The sequence below is a fragment of the Danio rerio genome, chromosome 4 (assembly GCF_052040795.2).
Source record: "Danio rerio strain M-AB ecotype USA chromosome 4, GRCz13ab, whole genome shotgun sequence".
In the NCBI taxonomy this organism is placed as follows: Eukaryota; Metazoa; Chordata; class Actinopteri; order Cypriniformes; family Danionidae; genus Danio; species Danio rerio.
This window is the reverse complement of record NC_141024.2, coordinates 79969814-79993862: the sequence shown is the minus strand read 5'-3', so window position 1 is coordinate 79993862 and position 24049 is coordinate 79969814. Positions and strand designations below refer to the sequence as shown.

The 24049-nt window shown below is 40.4% G+C and overlaps 2 protein-coding genes and 1 long non-coding RNA gene across 7 annotated transcripts in view; 1 reads left to right on the top strand and 2 right to left on the bottom strand.

The window, feature by feature from the left end:
• LOC148682998 (uncharacterized) overlaps positions 1-24049 on the bottom strand; it is a 256238-nt gene that overhangs the window by 127396 nt on the left and 104793 nt on the right. The gene's annotated exons all lie outside the window — the stretch shown is intronic.
• Positions 1-24049, bottom strand: part of LOC137491110 (uncharacterized) — a 118457-nt gene that overhangs the window by 81444 nt on the left and 12964 nt on the right. The window lies entirely within an intron of this gene.
• Positions 2515-24049, top strand: part of LOC137491095 (uncharacterized) — a 171267-nt gene continuing 149732 nt past the window's right edge. For 2 of the 4 annotated variants that reach the window (XM_088650931.1, XM_088650929.1), the window contains exons 1-2: positions 2515-2665; positions 3330-3479. In XM_088650931.1, the coding sequence (XP_088507057.1) occupies positions 3395-3479 (85 nt within the window). In that variant the 5' untranslated portion in view covers positions 2515-2665; positions 3330-3394. Of the gene's footprint in view, positions 2666-3329; positions 3480-14646; positions 16432-24049 lie in introns of those variants that run through there. The other 2 variants (XM_087248962.2, XM_088650930.1) reach the window with 2 other exon arrangements.

Here is a 24049-nt window from a genome sequence, read left to right as displayed (position 1 = left end):
TTGGGTATCATCAGCATAGCAGTGGTAGGAGAATCCATGTCTCTGGATGACTGGTCCTAGAGATGATGTGTAGATGGAGAAGAGAAGTGGCCCAAGAACAGAGCCTTGAGGTACCCCAGTGTTTAGATGCTGTAGGTTGGACACCTCTCCCCTCCAAGACACCCTGAATGACCTGTCAGTGAGGTAAGATCTGAACCATTGTATAACAGTGCCCGCAACGCCCAGTGACTCGAGCATAGATAGCAGGATCTGGTGGTTGACAGTGTCAAAAGCAGCTGACAAGTCCAGCGGATGCCCTTCCAGCTGCAACCCATTACTGGAAAATATACACACTCATTCACACACACACACACCGCATGCATACCACGTTTATGGACATTGGGGAAACCAGAGTACCTGGAGGAAATCTCACACAAACACGGGGAGACCATGCAAACTCCACACAAAAATGCCAACTGACCCAGCTGAGGCTCAAACCAGCGACCTTCTTGCTGTCAAGCGATCGTGCTACCCACTGCACCACTGTGATGCCCCACGTGTATAATTATATAAAGTATTAAACTGGTATTGGTGAAGAACTATGCTTACTAAAAGGCTCCATTCAGATGTAATAATTGTAATGATTTGGGTAATCAAGCATGTATTGTTAAAGACACCTATGATTATTTGTCCCAAGACAGTGGTTCTCAAACGTTTTTCATCAAGTACCACCTCAGAAAAAAATGGTCTCTCCAAGTACCACCAAAATGAGCAGTATTGAAATACAGTAGCGTAGTAGGCCTAGTAAAGCAGCTACAACTCTGCACAGTTAAAAACGTGGCAGATTACCTCAGAAATATAGGCTATATGTCATATATGGCATGTTATATACATAATTTTTGATAAATTTTGAAATGTGTGTAGCATGTACATGACATATTTCATTCCTCTGCGTACCACTAGAAGGAAGCCTGCGTACCACTAAATCACAGTTAGAGATCCACTGTCCTAAGAGATGAAAGGCAGGTCTTGTTCATGTAATATGCTTTAGGCTATCTAGTTGGTATTGGCATTAACAGCTATACCCGTTAACAGGTTTCTTATATGTAAAACGACCCTATTCAATTAAAGATCAGGCAGCTATTACTAAAGATGACCGCACACAATAATGAGCCATTTATTTAAATGAATATGTAACACAGATATTTAAATGTCATTGTTGCAAACAAGTTACAGGAGTAAGTGCAGTTGTTGTTTTATGTGATGTTCACTACTGTTATTACACCATAGTGAAAAAGAAATCTGAGAAATGCTGTAGTTGGTGTAGGTGGAGCAGGTTAATCACATTAAAAGTTATGCATTGTGTAGTTATGAAAGTGAACTCTTGTCATTGAATTATTCTGTATAAACTGCCTGTACAATAAATTAACTTGTGATATAATTATTTTGTGATTATAAATATTTAGATGCATGAAATATTTTTTTAAAAATGGACAGTATGTGATAGCTTTACTGTGTTAAAAGCAAAAGCTTTTGTCACAGGGTATCTTATATATGCTTTTGTGACTGTCTATGCATATTTGTATGCACAAACACAAATGATAAATTGAGGGAAAAACATCTTAGTTACCTATCAGGTGAATAAGAGGCTTTCGAGAAAGCTGAGCTGCTCACACATGTTCTGTTCAACTAAAAGACGAAGGAAAGAACACAAAATTGGCAAAGAAACAAGTTACATTTTGATTGTTAAAATCTATAGACACTTTTGGAAAGAAATAATTGACCTATTAAGAGTGTGTTGACTGTCTTACAGAAGCCAGTAATAAGCTGCATGTGCTTTAGGAGAAATAAAGGACTCTAAACTCACATAAAGAACAAGTTCAGTGATAAATAAATGGTTAGCTCATGTCAATATATTAACTGAACCTAACACAAATAAAACCTCACTGTGAAGTTTAGAAATTGTTTCTTTCAACGAATGATAAAATATTACAGTATAATAGTATAAGACTTACATAACTATTATATAAGTGAATGTAGTTGTGTGTATTGAGACATGAGTGTGGCTTGTGCTCATTTGCATCTTTACACAAAACTCTGAGAAGCTTCTAAAAAAACAACACACAACTCTTGCATTACCTTTTAACCAGGCTTGGGAAAAATGAATTGAAATGTCTTTCAAATCAAAGTACCTCAACATAAATGTATCAACATTAACTACAAAATGCAGCAGCCAAAATAAAAACGCTTCAATCAATAATCCTTTAAAACAACAGCAACAAAACAAATGACGATGGCTAAAGTCAACTCATTTTCCCAATACATCATTATTTCTCTGTAAAACTATGATTTGTAAAGCTGCTGAACTTCCCATCCCCCACTGTATGTGGCTTGAGTCTTTACTGCTCCCCACTGCTCATTTGCATCTTTATACCAGCATTAATGGAGGCCAATTGAGTCTTATCCAATCACATTCTAGATCCAGTAGCTCAGCAGGGTTGTGTCTATATATTCTGGGTTCCTAAGAAAATCTTCATTGGCTTATTTTGCTTGATAAAGAGAACAACTTTGTAGGACAAACTACGATTGTAGATTCCTACATTGGGATTATTACCAACAACAACAGAGAAAGAAAAACCCACTGAGGCCATTTTTTCATCCCACTTATTTATTGAAGACTGGAAAGGTAAGTTGCACATTCTGAATTTACACTCAAATAATATCTGAATGCTAACATTATAAAATGTAAAATCTAAACATGTGTGGATGCATTGTTCAATGTTATATTAAGTTCTTCAGTCATTTTTAAAAGCTTCTTTATTGTTTGTTTGTTTATTTGGTTATAAATATAGTTTTTATCCTGACAACTGGACCCTTTATACAACGAAGTACTATTTTACTCACAGTAAGATCTATTGTTTAAATAAGATAGGATAAACTTTATTTGTCCATAAGAGGAAATTCTTGTCTTGTGCAAAAGAGTGCTACAACGTTGCTGTAAGCAGACAATAAAATAAATAAAACAAACAAAATAATTAAAAATTTTTAAAGTTTGAATAAAGCAACAGTAAAGAGTGTAATAAGTGTTTTAATGAAGGTTTATTTATTAAATAGCATAATGTCATTCTATTCAAAGTAAACATCACTATATATAAGAAATGGAGTACTGGTCTTAATCAGCTCTTTTGTGGCTATTGTTTTTTGCTCAGACTTACCTGATTTCTTTTTGTTAATCACTCTTATATAAAGAAAATGTTAAAGCAAGTGTTGAAGAGAAGTTATTTTGTTTTTGTTCATTGTTTTATTCATTTTAAACAGAACATTTTTATTGTTTTGTTCATTTTAAACAGGATAAAGTGTCCAAACACAGAGAAAAACTCCTGCTGAAGCGACTGATCTCCACACTGTTATAAAGATGGCGTTTATTAAAGAGGAGAGTGAAGATCTGAAGATTGAAGAAACATTTACAGTCAAACAGGAAGATCTGCAGGAACAAACAGGTTGGTTTTCATTCTCAAAATCCATCTTGCAGCCCTGAGTGTGCTGCCTAGTTCTTCTAAATGCACATAAGCACTCATTGAAAGACTGGAATGAGTTTCTTTTGTCACTTGTTTTCATGTCTTTTGTCATTATTTTATGTATTATTAGTCTCCCATTTTCTCTACCTAAGTTTATTGCTTTTCTTGTTCTCCTACTGTCTGTAAAGTGTCCTTGAGCACTGGTGCTATATGAAGTAAATAAAAACAATAAATTAAAAAAGTTTAACTGAGCTGACGATATTTGACCTACAGTATTCTCATAGAAGATATCTGCTATTACAGTGATGGTGTTGGCTTAGTACTTTCCATTTGCATATGTCAAGTTGATCACAATTCCCTTTTTCATCAACTTCTTTATGGGTTTAAACTAGTTTTTAGTCGTTGTTACTAGTTCTCACAGATATGATCTATTTAATACCCGCAGGGTCTTAAAATGTCTTAAATTCGAAAACCTAAAATTAAACACCACACAAATTTGCATGTATTTGACCATTAAAGCGCTCACATTAAAAGTCTTAAATTTACTGAAATGTTGTGTTGTAGGTCTTAAATCTTCTTAAACAAGTCTTCATTTTCCTTTGTTCATGTTTTGTTAACCAATCTGGCCAAAACCCATACAATCACCAATAATCCATCTAAATAAATCTTTAAACTTTTCATTCAAAAAGATCATTTTAACTTTATTTATTATAATAGTTTAATTATTTTTGTGCTTCATTTGTTTAAACGTGCTCCATGTATTTACTGCTGAGGACATAGACCTGGACAGATTGTTGTGCATAGATTTAGATTATTTTAGTTTTTTTAACTTTTGTTCATTTGTTTTTTATTTTAAAGAAAGTTTATTTTGGAAAAAAGTGTGTGGATCCTAATCGAGCTCTCTTGTTTTTACGCAATATTTAAGATTTTTTGCTAAGAAATATCTAAAATATTTTAACATTATTATTAATTTATTATTGTATCATTAAATGTATAAAATTTTAATATTTTTTGATAGGACAAATAAAAATCTTTTTCATCTGGGGCATTTGAAAAATTCCTTAATCTAAAATTTCATTCATAATGGTCTTAAAAATGTCTTTAAAAGTCTTAAATTTAACTTGGTGAAACCTGCAGAAACCCTGATTTAAAGTATGTCAGAAAATGTGGATGCCCTTAATTTGAAATATGCTGAATGAAATGGACATTAAAATAATTAATTGTTATTATAAAACATTGTACAGTAATCTAAACTATATGTTGTTGTTGTGGGATGACGTGAGACAAAACAAACAAATTATAATGGCACAATAACGTTTAGCATTCCACTGACTACAACTGGCCAACAAACTAGTTTAAAATGACTTTTGCTGATTAAGAAATGGATTACAGCATGCTGATGATATGCAAACATCTGAGTGTAAAGTTCGTCAGAATATTGACCATATTCTTCATGTACCAGCAGGCGGCGCCATTGGAATCTTTTTGCTTGAGACTTTTTTTTTAAAGAATACATTTTTAGATCCTAAAAACAGTGTTGTTCTGCTGAGGCATGGGACAATAACCATTTTCAAAGTATAATGCAGTTTAAAAAAAGTCAAGGTTTTAAAACCACCAATTTTTTCTGCTGTAATCGTCATATGTAAGTTTTTTTATTTACATATTGTTTTAAGTTTTTCAGGACAACAGTATCTCCAGCAAAAAAGATATCAAAAGATGCTGATTTAAATTGTAAAGAAATCTGTGTTTTTGAAACAAATGAAGACAGCAGAAGTTAAGGATTCAATTGAATAATTTAGCCTGACATGTATGCTCCAAATTATTAAAAAAGTTTCTCAAAAGAAAATGTTTTGTGTTCAAAAAGGAAAAAGTGTTTGTTTTTTACCCAGACATTTAAAAGAATATATTTTAGAGCAGTAATCAGTACTGTGAAAGTGTGATATTTTTATTCAAGGTTATCATATGGTCAGAATCTTATACTGGTCCATGCCTAATGCTGCTTGATGTTGCAAAGTCATATTTTCTTAATTTTTTTATTTTCTTTGTATGTATAGACATGAACACCCATGTTTGCAGAGCAAGTAGTGTGACCGTTTTCTGCCATTTATTATTCCTGGTCATTTGTCCAATAGGCAACTGAAGTTCTAAAACAATAGCATATGAGATCGGGTCCCTGTTCCAGAAAGAAGGTTAAGTGTAAACTCAGAGTATTTTAGCCCTGAAATTAGAAAAACTCTGGGTTTTTACTGTTGATATTTGGCGCCAATTATTCAGTAAGTGATGATTTTGTTCTCTTTGATTCATTAAATGGAAACACTGCTTTATTCGCACATCTTTTATGTGCGCAAAAATTTAATTCGCATTTTTTGAATGAACAATTGCCTACATTTCAGTTACACAAAGAACAAAGTCACGTAAAAGACTGGCTTGTCCTTTTTTAATGAATGATAAGCTTAAAGGGTACATAGTTTACCCCTTTTTTATGATTTAATTTTATTATTATGGTTCTTCTGAGTGTGCCAGTTTAGGTTCAGTTCAACACACAGTTCAGATGTTTTGATTATAATGTGTTCAAAAGTGTGATGTTGGGGGCGTTTACACAGTTTGCTGTTTTAGGGGCGTGTTGCTTCACAGTTTCCGCTTCCCGCCCAACATAACAAGGGGGCAGAGCCAAGAGCTTCCATGCTCTGTGTTTGCAACAGACAGGCTGACAGACCGAGAGAGAAGCTAAGCTAGGTTGAGCATTCAGTCGTACAAAATCATTTGTGTCTTTGTATAGTCTCGGTGTACAAGTGCCGAGCTTGTACACCGAGACAAATAACCACACACACTGAATTAACTTTGACTGAGGCACCGAATGCGGCGGACACGGCACACCAGATACTCAGTGATGCAGCAGAAACATGAAGTGTCCCGAATCGTCACGCCACGCATTCCAGAACTCCAAACACAGGCCTCCACCAGATTATTACTCGTTCTAAAAAGATTTTTTTAGTCCTGCTTACATTTTAAATGTCATATCAACCTCTACTACTTGATAGGGCTGTGCAATTATCGAAAATCTGGTTGCGATTTCGATTTTGGCTTCTAATGATTATGAAAAACCATTAATCGAAATAAACGATTATTCCATCATTGTGACAAAGGAGTTTGTCACTGGCCTGCGGCAGAGCTGTACACCCACATATTCACGCACACACACATAACTTACCTTCACTCCACCAGCCGATCGATCGGGTGCACACGGGAGATTGCGCTGTAATAAAAACACATACACGCACAAACACATTATATACTCCATTAATCCTTGCATATTCTGACACGCCATAAATCACACCGCATACATTTGTCTTACCTGTGTGTCCGTTTGTGTTTGTGTTTGTTCGTCTCGTTGCGTTTCTCTTGCGTCTCTCTTCCGGGTTGCGCAATCGCGGCTACGGGAGGCAAAAGGGGCCAAAAAGGTCAAGCGCAGCATTTTATGCACAGTGATGCGCTGCGCATGCGCTGAGTGGTTGGGCACCCGGGGGAGACTATGTGTTTTATGTGGGGGATGAAAAGAATGGGAAAACAATGAAAAAAGCAGTATTCATGACATGTGAAAATGCTGATTTAATAATTTTGGTTTTAAGTTATATAGTAATACAAATGAAGTGTATGAAAGTGTGAAATGCTTACCTGAAAGATTGTTTATGTCCATACTTACCTTATACTTACCTTCAATATAGTTTAATCCAAACTGGGCGGAGTCACTCACTATAAATAGAGTGACTTGTGCTCAGTTCAGTGTGGGAGTCGTTGGAGATAGAAGGTGTGAGTAGTGGCGAATGGTTGGTTTGATAATTCTGGATAAAAAAATATGTTGTATATAATTATTTTGTTACTTTATTGTCTTTATTTGTTTGTTTTGTTGTTTGTTTATTTTTGTATATATATATAATTTTTATTTTTTTTTGTCTACTTTATTTTTTTGGATTTTTGGATTGGACACTTTTGCACTGTAAATAAACGCACCTTGCACCATAGTGCTACGTCGACTGAGCCATCATTTATTTTTTTCTTGTTTCACACACACCCTAAAAACGCCTCTGTGTGACAAGTGGTGTCAGAAGTGGGATGGCCAGTCGTAGAAAAGTGACTTCTGGAAAACAGGCCAGGAAGGGTCTGCGGTCACAAAAACCTGTGCTGGAAGAGGTAGCATGGGACACTATGGACGAAGAGGAGACAGCCAGTGCAGAGGGTGCCGAAGCCAGTTCCCCTAGAGTTAAACCTGAATCAAAAGGTATGGAGAGCGATGTAGTGGCATTGATGAGGACATTTCTGACAGCTCAGTCAAAAAGGGAAGAAGGCCTCATCTATGAGCTACGGGGGTTGCGAGAGTCACTGCAACGCTCAGTTATACCAGAAACATCACCAAGCCAAAGCCTACGCCTAGATCTACCCACACCTGCAGCTTCACGAATTCGGGGACCGTCAGTCACGCAGAACCCGACACTGTCGACACAGAGGGCGGCAGACTCACCACCACCACCACCAATGCGACCAGAGTCACGGATGCCAGCATTTCAAGAGGGAGAGGACGTGGAGAATTACTTGCGTCGTTTTGAGCGTCTGGCAAAGACCTGGGGTTGGCCGGAAGAGGAATGGGCGAACCGACTAGTACCCCTTCTCACCGGAAAAGCGCTGGAGGCATACCTCGCGATGGACGAAGATCGGGCGGAAGTCTATAAGGATCTTCGGGAGGCACTGATGGCGAAATTCGATTTATCAACAGAGACCTACCGACAACGATTTCGGCAGACATCAATTCCTGCTGGAGAAACACCGACGGAGACCTACAATCGCCTCAAGGGGCTCTACAAACGATGGATACGTCCCGAGCAGTGCACAAAGGAGGAGGTAGGAGAGGCTATCATCCTGGAGCAGCTGCTACGAGTACTGCCATTGGAGGTACGGACCTGGGTGAGAGAGCATGAGCCGACCGATGGGCTGAATGCAGCAAAGTTGGCAGTCCAGTACTTGAATGCACACCGAGGAGGTCAGATGTATGCCCGTTCTACACCAACACGAGGGGCCAAGCACACTGATACATCTGGAAAAGGTACTGTCTCTGTTTTTCCTACTAAAAAGCTTATTTGCTATTACTGTCAACAAGAGGGGCACAAGGCGTCGAACTGCCCAGTACGCAAACCCAAACTCACCAGTCTGTGTTATGTTCCAAGAGAGGGGGACGTAAAAGACAAGGTGACGTACACTAATCGACACATAGACGTCACCGTGAGTGGACAAAACATAAATGCACTCATTGACACTGGCAGCACATTTACACTGATAAAACAATGCTACATTCCAAGAAACACCATTGACTTTACACACACACAGAACATCCAATGCGTACATGGGGACAAAAAAGACTATCCTACCACTGAAGTGACTCTTGTTATCAATGATCAACCATACTTGATGTCAGTGGGGGTAGTGGATGCTTTACCTGTAGGTATGGTTTTGGGATGGGACCTACCTGTGTTGAACGAACTGTTAAGCAATGCTGTTGAAAGTACCAATGTGTATGATGATATATCATGTTCTGTGCTAACACGCTCACAAACCAGAGCGGGTTTAGAGCCCTTACCTGCTATGGATGACAGTTTGATCCAAGGGGAGGGGGGTAAACCAAAAAAATCACGGCGACAGCGCCGTCTAGAGAAGCAATTGGGTTCACCTATTGTGGAAGTGTCAACTGAAGGGTTGAAGGTGACTAAATGGGATATCCCTAAAAATATTGCACAGTTACAAGCTGAAGATGTAACATTGAAACCTTTGTTTTCTAAAGTGTGTGAGGGGGAAAAACAAATTGAGACGCTAGGGGCAGAGAAATATGTGATAGAAAAGGATGTACTATATGTGTTGTCTGATGGTGTCAAACGTCTTGTTGTGCCTACATGTTGCAGATCACTCATATTACATCTAGCACACACCATTCCTTGGTCTGGACATTTAGCACACCAGAAAACCTACCAACGCATCAGTACACGATTCTATTGGCCTTCCATGTATACTGACGTACACACATATTGCTCCACATGTATTGTTTGCCAGAAAACCAGCTCTGTTCACAGGTCAGCGCGAGTTACTTTGCATCCATTACCTGTCATCGAAACTCCATTCAAACGGATCGCCATGGACATTGTTGGGCCACTGGAAAGAAGCAGTACAGGCAACCAGTATATATTAGTCATCTGTGATTACGCTACACGATACCCTGAAGCATTCCCTCTACGCAGCATCACAACTGCTAAGGTAATCACTGCATTAACACAACTGTTTTCCAGAGTTGGATTCCCGCAAGAGATCATCACTGATCAGGGCACTAATTTCACATCAAGACTGATGCAGTTACTGCACAAGCAGCTAGGCATCCATTCCATCCGCACAAGTCCCTACCATCCACAAACCGATGGATTAGTAGAGAGATTTAATCAAACCCTCAAAAGGATGTTGAGGAAATTTGTAGGTGACAACGGCAAAGACTGGGACAAGTGGCTTCCGTTCCTGCTATATGCATACCGAGAGGTCCCACAGGCATCCACAGGCTTTTCGCCTTTTGAACTCCCGTACGGATGGCAGGTGCAAGGTCCTCTCGATCTGGTGAAGAGGAGTTGGGAAGCATCAAGCACTACAGCCGAAGGAGAAACTAACATTGTAAAGTTTGTATTACAGATGAGAGACAGACTTGAGAAGTACCGAGAGCAAGCTCAGGAGAATCTGGAGGAAGCTCAGAAGAACCAGAAGCTGTGGTACGACAAATGGTCTCGACGGAGAGAATACCAACCAGGACAAAAAGTGCTGTTACTATTACCATCTTCCACAAACAAGCTATTGGCAAAGTGGCAGGGTCCCTATGAGATCACTAAGAAGAAGGGTCCTGTTACCTATGAGGTGTTTCATCCAGATAAGGGGAAGAAAAATCAAACATACCACGTCAATCTTTTGAAGGAATGGCGGGAGCCAGGACCTGAGTGGAAGAAAGGTATGTTGGCCTGTAAGGTGGAGACACCTGAAGCAGAAGATGACGACAAGGTGGACTTTGAAACCCCAGAACACTTGCAGTCAGCGATAAGCCTGGAACATCTGCAAGAGAGGCAAAGAGTGGAACTGACAGAAGTGTTAAACACCTACCCAGAATTACAGAGAGGAAGACCTGGAAGAACAAACTTGGTGGAGCACAAAATATGTCTAACGGAAGCAACACCTATTCGTCAAAGGCCATATAGAGTGCCTGAAAGCCTGATTAAACCCTTGAAGGAAGAGCTGAAGATGATGTTGGAAATGGACATCATAGAACCATCGACTAGTGCTTGGAGTAGTCCAATAGTCATTGTACCTAAGAAGGATGGTACGCTGAGAGTATGCCTGGACTTCAGGAAGTTAAATGCGGTGTCCAAGTTTGACGCTTACCCGATGCCACGCATCGATGAACTGGTCGAGAGGATTGGGAGAGCCAAATACATCACTACTTTGGACCTCTGTAAAGGATACTGGCAGGTACCCTTGGAGAAGACGAGCAGGGAGTATACTGCATTTAGGACACCAGTGGGGCTATACCATTTTAAGACCATGCCCTTTGGTCTTCATGGAGCTCCCGCAACGTTCCAAAGACTCATGAATCAGGTATTAAGAAACTGTGAGGAGTACAGTGCCGCATACCTGGATGACGTAGTCATTTATAGTACTACCCGGACCGATCATGTACACCATCTGCACAAGATTCTGCAGAAGATACAGAGAGCTGGTTTGACACTGAACGTCGCCAAGTGCGAGTGGGCCAGACAAGAAACGAGGTATCTTGGGTTCCAGCTGGGGAATGGAGAGATACGACCACAAGTGGACAAAGTGGAGGCACTCCGCAACTGTCCTAGACCTCGTACCAAGAAGGAGGTACGATCCTTTCTCGGACTGGTGGGATGGTATCGGAGATTCATTCCTCAATTCTCTAAAAAAGCAGCACCCTTGACGAATTTGACGGCTAAAGCCATAAAGAATCCGGTTCCGTGGACCGAAGAATGTGAGAAGGCTTTCATTACCTTGAAAGAAAGAATGTGTACTGTACCTGTTTTACGAAGCCCAGACTTTACAAAGAAGTTCTTGGTACAGGTGGATGCCTCAGCGAGAGGAATTGGAGCAGTGCTTATGCAGGAGGATGAAGGTCAGGAACACCCCATCCTATACCTGAGTAGAAAGCTGTTGCCACGAGAGACCAGGTATGCCACCATTGAAAAAGAAGGATTGGCTATAAAGTGGGCACTGGACAGTTTGAGATACTACCTGATGGGTAGAGAGTTTACCCTAGAAACGGATCATAGAGCCTTAACCTGGATCAATACAATGAAAGACCAGAATGCCAGAGTGACCAGATGGTACCTGTCACTGCAGCCTTTCAAGTTTAATGTAAGATACAAGGCGGGAAAGAGCAATGTCACAGCAGATTACCTGTCACGATTGCCTGACGTCAGCAATCTAGGAGAGGTGGGAGGTAATGTGACAAAGGAGTTTGTCACTGGCCTGCGGCAGAGCTGTACACCCACATATTCACGCACACACACATAACTTACCTTCACTCCACCAGCCGATCGATCGGGTGCACACGGGAGATTGCGCTGTAATAAAAACACATACACGCACAAACACATTATATACTCCATTAATCCTTGCATATTCTGACACGCCATAAATCACACCGCATACATTTGTCTTACCTGTGTGTCCGCTTGTGTTTGTGTTTGTTCGTCTCGTTGCGTTTCTCTTGCGTCTCTCTTCCGGGTTGCGCAATCGCGGCTACGGGAGGCAAAAGGGGCCAAAAAGGTCATGCGCAGCATTTTATGCACAGTGATGCGCTGCGCATGCGCTGAGTGGTTGGGCACCCGGGGGAGACTATGTGTTTTATGTGGGGGATGAAAAGAATGGGAAAACAATGAAAAAAGCAGTATTCATGACATGTGAAAATGCTGATTTAATAATTTTGGTTTTAAGTTATATAGTAATACAAATGAAGTGTATGAAAGTGTGAAATGATTACCTGAAAGATTGTTTATGTCCATACTTACCTTATACTTACCTTCAATATAGTTTAATCCAAACTGGGCGGAGTCACTCACTATAAATAGAGTGACTTGTGCTCAGTTCAGTGTGGGAGTCGTTGGAGATAGAAGGTGTGAGTAGTGGCGAATGGTTGGTTTGATAATTCTGGATAGAAAATATTTTGTATATAATTATTTTGTTACTTTATTGTCTTTATTTGTTTGTTTTGTTGTTTGTTTATTTTTGTATATATATATAATTTTTATTTTTTTTTGTCTACTTTATTTTTTTGGATTTTTGGATTGGACACTTTTGCACTGTAAACAAACGCACCTTGCACCATAGTGCTACGTCGACTGAGCCATCATTTATTTTTTTCTTGTTTCACACACACCCTAAAAACGCCTCTGTGTGACAATCATATACCACCCCCTTTCCAGTTGTACACATTTGTTGCTCTGCAAAGCTCAGTTCCACGTGAAAATGACTAAAAGCATGTGCTGTAATGTAACTTTTGCAGCACGGGATGCGCATCATTCCTATTTTTAAAAGTGTGTAAGTGCACATGCTCTGTGTGTGCTGCGCTTAGCCTAGGACAGGCTCGGAGACAAGCAGAGAACACAAATCTAACGCCATCTTAATGTGAGCGCTTTAATGGTCAAATACATACAAATTTGTGTGGTGTTTAGTGATTATTCATATTAACCCTCATTTGTATAATAAACAAACAAGTTGAGAATCAAGACATGTGAAAGAGAAACCATATCAGAGCCGCACTATTCTTAAAGTGACAGTGCGCAATATTCCTGCTGCCAACTGTTTTTATCATTATTCAAACAACAAAAGGAGAAAATCCCTCACTGCTCTTGAATGAAAGACTTTTGTAGCTCAAATGTTTTTCTGAAACCGAAAACTCTGAGTATTTAATCTCTCTGTAAATCAACTCAGAGTTCAAGATTAAACTCTGAGTTGGTTGAACCTCCTTACTGAAACAGGCCCCAGGTCATCATAAAATGATTGACAATTGTCGCTGTTTGTCATTATACTCTGTTTATCCTTAGAGCTGATGCTGAGTATTCTTAGAGCTTTTCACACTTGAAATTGTTAACCCTGGGTCATTCTAACCCTGGATAAATTCTGGGTTATCTGTAGTCACCTTCCACACTGCTCATGCTATACCTGGGGTTAAAAAATAATCCTGGGTGTTCATTAACAGACAGTTCACATTTGTAAACCCTGGGTTATCATTATTATTTTGTATATTTACATTGTCACTGTCCCTGATTGGACGAATCGCAAGTAACCTTTTTAGATGGCATTTCTGCATCTTGTCGGGTATATACAATGTCACCAAGTAGGTCTTCAGCTAAGCCTCAGGACATGCACAAAGACAAAAGTACAAATAAATGAAAACAAGTAACAAAGTATGTCATCTTGCCATCTCCTCATCACTCCTGTTTAAAGCAAACGTGGCATTAAGCATTTGCATACGTTTTATACAACAATGCAAACTTGCAAATATAAGCAAAATTATGCATACCTGCTATGGACATGCAGGATTTGTCTCAATCGGGTCTTCCAAGCAAGAGGAAACGCAACACGAGTAATCTAGAGCGAGTGCATTTGATTATTTGCATTTAAAGCCACAGGCACAAAAAGAGCTTGGTTTTCCTCTGATCCCCAAAAATAAATATTCTACAAGGTATATGACCTGATTTTGAGCTGAAACCTCAGAAACATTCTGGGAACACTAAAGACTTATTTTACATCTTGTAAAAAATGGGTAATTGTAGGAACCTTTTAAAGGGATAGTTGATGCAGAAATGAAAATAGCCTCACCATTTACTCTGCCTCATGTGGATTTAAACCTTTATGAGTTTCTTGATCCTGTTAAGCACAAAAGAAGATATTTTAAAAAACGCTACTGGCTCACTGTGTTCCACAATAAAGGAAAGTTTAACACCACATGACGGAGAGTAAATGGTAAGGTCATTTTAATATTTGGGTGAAAAAGTCGCTTGAGGTGTCGCTTTGAGCCTTCATACTAAAGCTAACTTTTTTTTTTTTTTTTTAGATCTGATGGTGCTGAAAGAAGAGACTCATCAACAGAATGAAATAGATGAGAAACAGCAGTTTGAGAAACCCCAAGAAATAACGACTGATGAAAAACCCACACTGACTAAAAAGACTTCATCAAACGAAAGTAATTTTAGCTGTAAACAGTGTGGAAAGAGTTTCAGTCAAAAGTCAAACCTTGATGTTCACATGAGAGTTCACACAGGGGAGAAACCTTACACCTGCGAACAGTGTGGAAAGAGTTTTAGTCAAATACAAGGCTTTAAAGCTCACATGAGAATTCACACTAGAGAGAGGAAGTTCACATGCCAAGAGTGTGGAAAAAGCTTTTATCATGTTGGAAACTTTGCAGCACACATGAGAATTCACACTGGAGAGAAGCCTTTCAGCTGTAAGCAGTGTGGAAAGAGTTTCAGTCAAAAGCCAAACCTTTATGTTCACATGAGGGCTCACACAGGGGAGAAACCTTACACCTGTGAACAGTGTGGACAGAGTTTTAGTCAAAAACAAAGCTTTAAATCCCACATGAGAATTCATTCTGGAGAGAGGCCGTACACATGCCAACAGTGTGGAAAAAGCTTCCGTCATGCAAGAAACCTGGCAGAGCACATGAGAATTCACACTGGAGAGAAGCCTTTCAGCTGTAAACAGTGTAGAAAGAGTTTCAGTAAAAAGCTGCACCTGATTGCTCACATGAGAGTTCACACTAGGGAGAAACCCTACACCTGCGAACAGTGTGGAACGAGTTTAGGTAAAAAAGAAGACCTTTACATCCACATGAGGATTCACACTGGAGAGAAACCGTACACATGCACAGAGTGTGGTAAAAGTTTCCCACATAAAAGCTCACTCAAACACCACATGATAAGTCACACTGGAGAGAAGCCGTTTAAATGTGCTCAGTGTGGAAAGAGCTTCACAACTAAAGCTAGCCTCAAGAACCACATGAATGGTCACACTGGAAAAACAGTGTTCACATGTGATCAGTGTGGAAAGAGTCTCACACGCAAAGACTCCATTAAGAACCATATGAAGATTCACTCAGGAGAGGATCGTTTTAGATGCAGTGAGTGTGGAAAGGGCTTTAATTGTAAAAGAATCCTCAGCACTCACCTAAAGCTTCACAATGGATAACAGAGTCAGCAAAATTGAGGCCTTGTCCACACAAACACGGGTATATTCAAAACGGCAGCTTTTTCATGTAGTTTGGCTGTTCATTCAAGTGAAGTTTATTTATAAACTACTTTCGAGAGGATCACATGCTTAGCAAAAACATGATTCACAAATTAGATCATCCTTTGTTATAAAGCAGTGTCTCACAGACAGTACTTTGTTTAACTTACTTGAAGACAGACAAGTTAACATCACAGCTGAGGAACTGCACTATTCATTGTCTTCAGTAAAGTCTTCTCCATGTAAGAACTTTGGTCAGCTTACTTATTTTATGTATTAAGAGTCATCTATACATTGGCGAGCCACCCAAGAATGGTTAAGCCAAATACAGCAAAATCTAACAATGTGTTTCAACTTATTATGAACTGATCACCATATTTGTGCAGGGTTCCACACAATTCTTTCATGTTGTCTTAACACAAATTAAGGTAACTTAACACTTTTACCAAATTATTTGGACTGAACATTAAGTTGTCCCAATGAAATCTCAAGAATTGTGTTATTTCAGCACATTTTAATTGAGTAGTTTGAACAAATAAAAAAAAGGTTGTTTTTTTCCCCCGATTTTTGTTTAATGGAGATAAGATTTTTTCAGCAAATTTTTAATTATTATAGTTTTAATAACTCATCTCTAATAACTAATTTATTTTATGTTTGCCATGACAGTAAATTAGACAAGTAATTGTATAAGGATGGTTTGTTCTGTAGACTATCGAATAAAAATAGCTTAAAAGGGCTAATAGTTTTGTCTTTAAAATGGTTTAAAAAAGAATAAAAAACTGATTTTATTCTAGCTGAAATAAAACAAATAATACTTTCTCCAGAAGAAAAAAATATTATCACTCATACTGTGAAGAATTTCTTGCTATGTTTTACATAATTTATGAAATATAAAAAAAACATGAGGGGCTCTCTCTCTCTCTCTCTCTCTCTCTCTCTCTCTCTCTCTCTCTCTATATATATATATATATATAGGCTTTACATGCATAAACAAGGAAGAAGTAATACAATTACAACAATAGGATGACACAAATATAGGAAAAACAGTGTTTAGTAATGACAATTGTATTTACAGTAAGAAAAAAGTAAATAAATACAAATTAAATTAATAATAAAACAAAAAGAAATATATTATAAAAGTTTATGCAATATAAACATTCAAAGGGTACAGAATTTGGGTAAAGGGTACAGAATTTGCTGAAAAAAGTAGCTGCTTTATATATATATATATATATATATACACATACACACACACACACACAGTACTGTGCCCTGGTCAGTTGCCATTTCTGTGTGGAGTTTGCATGTTTTCCCAGTGTTCGCGTGGGTTTCCTCTGGGTTCTCCGGTTTTCCCCACAATCAAAAAACATGCAGTACAGGTGAATTGGGGAAGGTAAATTGTCTACTATATGAAAGAAAAAGAGAAAGGGGGTGTTAATAGGTTTAGATTTGGAGAAAGCTTTTGACAGGGTAGAGCATGATTTTTTATTTGCAGTTCTTAAGGTGTTTGGATTTGGGGAAAATTTTAGAAAATGGATTTAAATTTTTATACAGATATTTTAACTTGTATTAAATGTATTTTTTTTTTAACAGAATGTCTTCAACCAACTAGATCAATAAGGCAAGGATGTCCATTGTCTGCTTTATTATACACACTGGTAGCTGAGCCACTGGGATTGGCAATAAAAATCAGATAGAAGCATTAAAGGGATACAAATAGAAAACAATGACAACAGAGAAGCTGTGTATCAATACGCTGATGATACTACATCGTTGGGGATTTTAGAGCGATATTGTAAAGCATCAGGAGCTAAGGTTAATGTTGGAAAAAGTTTGAGCATGAGGGTGGGAAGAGTAAATTAAATAACACAACATATACCCTTTAAAGAAGAAAAGGAGCATACAAAAATGTTGGAAATTTGGGTGGGGATGTATTGTAATAAAGCAGATATTTTAAATTGAGAGGGTGTTTTAAATGGAACTGAGAAAAGACTGAGATTTGGAAAGCTAGAAATTTTACGTTAAAAGGAAAAGTATTAATCTTAAATGTTTTAACGTTGTCAAAGGTCTGGTTTGTGTTAAGTGTAACTGTGTTGCCTGAAGTATACTATAAAAATTTAATGATGTAGTTTTAAAGTTTTGGTGGGGAAATGGAAGAGCCAAGATTGCTTATTAAACTTTGATTGGGGAGGTAAAAGAAGGAGGTCTGGGACTTTTGGATAGTTTTTTTAAAAATGAAAACATAAACAATTAAGATTATTCAAAGGTTTTTGGAAGGGAAAATGGATGTGATTTGGAAAAGTGTGTTGAATTATTATTTGAAGAAATGTGGACATTTTATTATGGAATGTAATGTTTTATGGATGAAGATGAAGAAACGGATGATAGCAGGTCTGCCAAAATTTTATGTTGAGGTCTTAGAATCATGGGGGGAATTTTTAGAAAATGTGTTGATTATACCAAAAGCAAGGGCGCAGATTCTAGAACAACCACTTTTACTGAATTCAACAATTTTAAGTGAAGGAAATATTTTATATTTTAAGGAATGGTGAGATAGGGGATTAAGACAAGTTAAAGATGTATTATATGAAGTGATAAAAGGATTTGTACCATTACAAGTAATTGTGGATGGGCATAGGTCCTAGGCCACATTCTGTCCAGCGTTACAAGATAAAATCAGGATTTAGCAGAAGATTGTCACAGGTAGGTATTACTGTAAACGGTGTCTAACTCTCGAAAGGACTCCTTATCACCTCAGCTAGCTTAGTCGGTAGAGCATGAGACTCTTAATCTCAGGGTCGTGGGTACGAGCCCCACGATGGGTGTTTCTGTTGCCTCTCTCTCTCTCTCAGCAAACTTTCATTAGGGTTCATAGAGCAGACCTTTTGAAACAAAGTTCCGCCTTTCTGCCACTGTAGGTGACCTCTTGCTAAGTCTCTGTGGCGCAATCGGTTAGTGCGGTCGCATGTTAACTGAAAGGTTGGTGGTTCAAGCCCACCCAGGGACGAATTAGGCATTTTGCTGCCTTGCAACTGCTAACACGTGCACTGGGCATATATCCTGGGCCACATTCTGTCCAGCATTACAAGATGAAATCAGGATTTAGCAGAAGATTGTCACGGGTAGGGAAGGTATTACTGAAGATGGTGTCTAGCTCTTGCAAGAGCTTCTCGTCAGTCTGGCTAGCCCAGTCGGTAGAGCATGAGACTCTTAATCTCAGGCTCGTGGGTTCGAGCCCCACGTTGGGCATTTCTGTTACTTTTCTCTCTCTCTCTCAGCAAACTTACATTAGGGTTCATATAGCAGACCTTTTGAGACAAAGTTCCGCCTTTCTAACACTGTAGGTGACCTCTTACTAAGTCTCTGTGGCGCAATCGGTTAGCGCGTTCGGCTGTTAACTGAAAAGTTGGTGATTCAAGCCCACCCAGGGATGAATTAGGCATTTTGCTGCCTTGCAACTGCTAACACGTGCACTGGGCATATATCCTGGGCCACATTCTGTCCAGCGTTACAAGATGAAATCAGGATTTAGCAGAAGATTGTCATGGGTAGGGAAGCTATAACTGTAAACGGTGTCTAGCTCTTGAAAGAGCTTCTCATCAGCCTGGCTAGCTCAGTCGGTAGAGCATGAGAATCTTAATCTCAGGGGTGTGGGTTAGATCCCCATGTTGGGCATTTCTGTTGCCTCTTTGTCTCTCTCTCTCAGCAAACTTTTAAAAGGGTTCATATAGCAGACCTTTTGAGACAAAGTTCTGCCTTTCTACCATTGTAGGTGACTTTTCACGGGTAGGGAAGGTATTACTGTAAACGGTGTCTAGCTCTTGAAAGAGCTCCATATCAGCATGGCTAGCTCAGTCTACAGAGCATGAGACTCTTAATCTCAGGATCGTGGGTTCGAGCCTGTTGTAAATGAGGGCGATGCCAACCCTCTTGTGCACCACCAGAGGGAACCATCGCCAGAATTCTGATTCGACTCACGGACTCAAAATCCCATAAGCCCTGCTACCTGGCACTGATTACGGTCCAGGTGCAACTCATCAGCTCTCGTGTATATATACCACACTCACGCTCCGGTTCGTTGCGAAGTCTTGATTTGCCTGGCTGTCATTTCTGAGCGTTCCATACTCCCTGCTTCGGACTGATCTGTGTTTCTGACCCTGTGCTTGTTCTACGATTACGAAAGACATCTGCCTGCCCCTGATCTCCAGCCTGTTATTCTGACCAGTAAGATATCTGCCTGCCTTTGAACTTTTGCCTGTCCCACGTTCTGTCTCCTGGATTGCCCCTTTGTGTTTGTTTGTATGTGTGCTCTTAATAAAGTTTGCAAATGGATTCAATGCCTTCTGACTCATCACAACAGAAGACTTCGCCACTACAGAATCCAGCAGCTTTAGCACAAGTCTCGACTGAACTTTCCGCTCAAGCCACTCAGTTAGCCACCCATCATCAACAACTCACCCATCTAACTTCTCTCACGGAGGAACTGGTGAGAGCTATGCAGCAACTCCGTCATCCGAATCCTACAGTTACCCCGCCTGCTACCATGACAGCTTCTCAACCAACGCATGTCTCCAATGCTCCGGCTACCGTAAGTCCCCGATTAGCTTTTCCTGAAAAGTTTGATGGGTCACCTTCTCGCTGCAAAGGCTTCTTATTGCAATGCAAACTATTTGTTAACCAACAACCTGCATTATATCCCACTGATTCTAGTCGGGTGGCTTTTGTATGCAACCTGTTAACGGGGAAAGCGCTGGAATGGGCTACAGCGATATGGAAGGAGGAGGAATGTAACTATCCCACATTTGAAACTTTTCTCAAGCAATTTCGGGAAGTGTTCGAGCACCCAGCAGATGGGAGAAGCCCCGGTGAGCAGTTACTTTCTCTTACACAGGGGCGTAACACAGCTGCAGAATACGCCCTGTCATTTCGCACTCTCGCCGCTCAAACTAACTGGGTTGAGGATACACTGAAGACACTATTCAGACGGGGTCTGAATACCAATCTACAATCTGAATTGGCTTGCCGTGACGAAGGAAAGAAATTGAACGAACTCATTGAACTTACCATCCGTCTTGATCATCTGATTCGCAGCCGTAGAAATCCTCGCACACAGCTCCATGTTTCAAGTGACACGCCCCCTGATGAACCCATGCAACTGGGTTTCACCCGTCTCACCCATGAAGAAAGAATGCATCGATTGCAAAATCATCTATGCCTGTACTGCGGTCAATCAGGGCACAGGAAATCCACCTGCAGCGTACGACCTCAGACACCAGTTCAATCGGTGAGTCCTTCCCATGTTCCTGCACTTTTCAGTGTACTGATTCCTGTGATTATTAAATTTGATAAAAGAATGATTAATACTACGGCTCTTGTCGACTCTGGATCTGCCGGAAACTTTATATCTAAGAAATTTGCTTTATGTCACGAACTATCTCTCAGCTCATATGATTCCTGTCTTGCAGTGGAAGCACTAGACGGTCGTCCTGTGGGTGAAGGACGCATCCGTATGATTACGAATAAGCTACAGTTACAAGTTGGTGTTCTACACATTGAAGAAATGCAATTCTACATTATTGATTCAGTTAATCATCCACTGGTGTTGGGACTGCCCTGGTTAAGGCGACATGATCCTCATATCTCCTGGAGGGACGGACAGATATTGCAGTGGAGTGAGTCATGCATGAAACAGTGCATCCAGCCCATTCACAAAATTCCACTACGAACCACCAAGGTGTTACCTGAACTCGTTGATGAACTAATCCCCATTGAGTACCATGACTTACATGAAGCTTTTAGCAAACAAAAAGCTACTCAACTTCCCCCACATCGACCAAGTGATTGTGCTATTGAGTTAATTCCAGGTTCAAGTCCTCCAACGGGTCGAATATTCCCTCTGTCACAACCTGAGCACAAGGCAATGTCTGAATATATCGACGAGGAATTGGCCAAGGGTTTCATCCGACCTTCTACATCTCCTGCTTCAGCTGGATTCTTCTTTGTAAAGAAGAAAGATGGCAGTTTACGTCCCTGTATTGATTACCGAGGGCTCAATGAAATCACCGTAAAATTCCGCTATCCATTACCCCTCGTACCTCCTGCCCTGGAACAATTAAGAAAGGCTAGATATTATACCAAGCTTGATCTTCGCAGTGCATATAACCTTGTCAGAATCCGTGCTGGTGACGAGTGGAAGACCGCGTTTTCCACCACTAGGGGGCACTATGAGTACACGGTAATGCCCTTCGGCCTGTCAAACTGTCCATCCGTGTTCCAATCTTTTATGAACGATGTCTTTCGGGATATGCTGGATCGCTGGGTCATCATTTACATCGACGACATCCTCATATATTCAAACACGATGAAGGAACATGTTGAACATGTACGTATGGTGTTGCAACGCATGATTCAACATCGTCTGTACGCCAAATTAGAGAAGTGTGAATTTCACCAGACACAGATCGCCTTTTTGGGTTACGTCATCAGTGCAGAAGGGATTACCATGGATGATACGAAGGTACAGGCAGTTCAACGATGGCCGTTACCCCAGAATCTCAAGGAGTTGCAGCGATTTCTAGGTTTTGCCAACTTCTATAGACGGTTTATCAGAGGCTTTAGTTCAATAGCCGCACCATTAACAGCCATGACCAAACGAAATTCCCACAAACTATCCTGGTCCTCTGAAGCACGCCAAGCATTTAGCGATCTGAAGACTCAATTCACCACAGCTCCTATTCTCCGTCATCCCAACCCAGACCTACCTTTCATTGTGGAAGTGGATGCATCCAACACAGGAGTCGGTGCTGTGTTATCTCAACGTCAGGGTCAACCATCCAAAATGTATCCATGTGCCTTCTTCTCCCGTAAATTGACCAGCGCAGAACGAAACTATGATGTGGGAAATCGCGAATTACTGGCAATGAAATTAGCCCTGGAAGAATGGAGACACTGGCTGGAGGGGGCTAGTCAGCAATTCACCATATTAACTGACCACAAGAATCTGGAATATCTTCGCTCAGCCAAACGTCTAAATCCCAGACAAGCTCGTTGGGCTTTGTTCTTCACCAGATTCGACTTCATTGTCACCTATAGACCAGGGAGTAAAAATAGTAAGGCAGATGCACTATTCAGGCTATCAGAGGATAAAACCCCAATTAGTGATGAAACCATTATTCCTACGAACTTACTAGTGGCTCCAGTACAGTGGGACATACTTACCGAGATCCAAGAGGCCAACCGAGAAAACAACCCTCCAGTAGACTGTCCGAATCACCTGATTTTTGTACCCAATAACATACGTACCAGATTACTGACCCATATTCATGACACTCCCAGTTCGGGGCATCCAGGCATCACTGCAACTTTGGAGTTAGTCAAAGCCCGTTTCTGGTGGCCGTCCCTCACGAAGGATGTAATTAATTATGTTCAGAAATGTAAAATTTGCCAAAGCACGAAGGCATCTCACCAAACCCCTGCTGGCCTGTTACAACCGCTACCGGTTCCGCAACGGCCCTGGTCCCATATAGCGGTGGACTTCATTACGGAACCCCCCTGTTTCCCAGAACAACACAGTCATTCTCACGGTGGTTGATCGTTTCTCCAAGGCTTGTCGCCTAATACCGTTGCCCAAATTGCCCTCTGCCTTTGAAACCGCAGAAGCCCTGTGCAATCATGTATTTCGAATGTTTGGCTTACCTGATGACATCGTCTCAGACAGGGGATCCCAATTCACTTCCCGGGTATGGTCCGCTCTCTGTAAAAATCTAAATATTAATGTTAGTCTCACCTCAGGGTACCATCCTCAATCCAACGGCCAAACTGAACGTATGAATCAAGAAGTCATTCGATTTCTACGTTCCTACTGTCATCAGCAACAGCACGACTGGAGTCGCTATCTGATGTGGGCAGAATATGCACAAAATTCATTAATAAAGCCAGCCACGGGTATTACGCCATTCAAATGTATTCTTGGCTACCAACCACCCCTGTTTCCATGGTCCGGAGAACCCACTGAGTTACCTGCTGTCACGGATTGGCTGCAGCGGAGTGAGGATGTCTGGAACCAGGCTCACAGACATCTCATGAGGGCAGTCAGGAGGAGAGAGATTCAGGCGAACCGTCACCGACGCCAGGGACCCACGTATCAACCGGGGCAGTGGGTGTGGTTGTCGACACGAGACCTTCGTCTGAGATTGCCCTGCCGCAAACTCAGTCCCAGGTATGTAGGG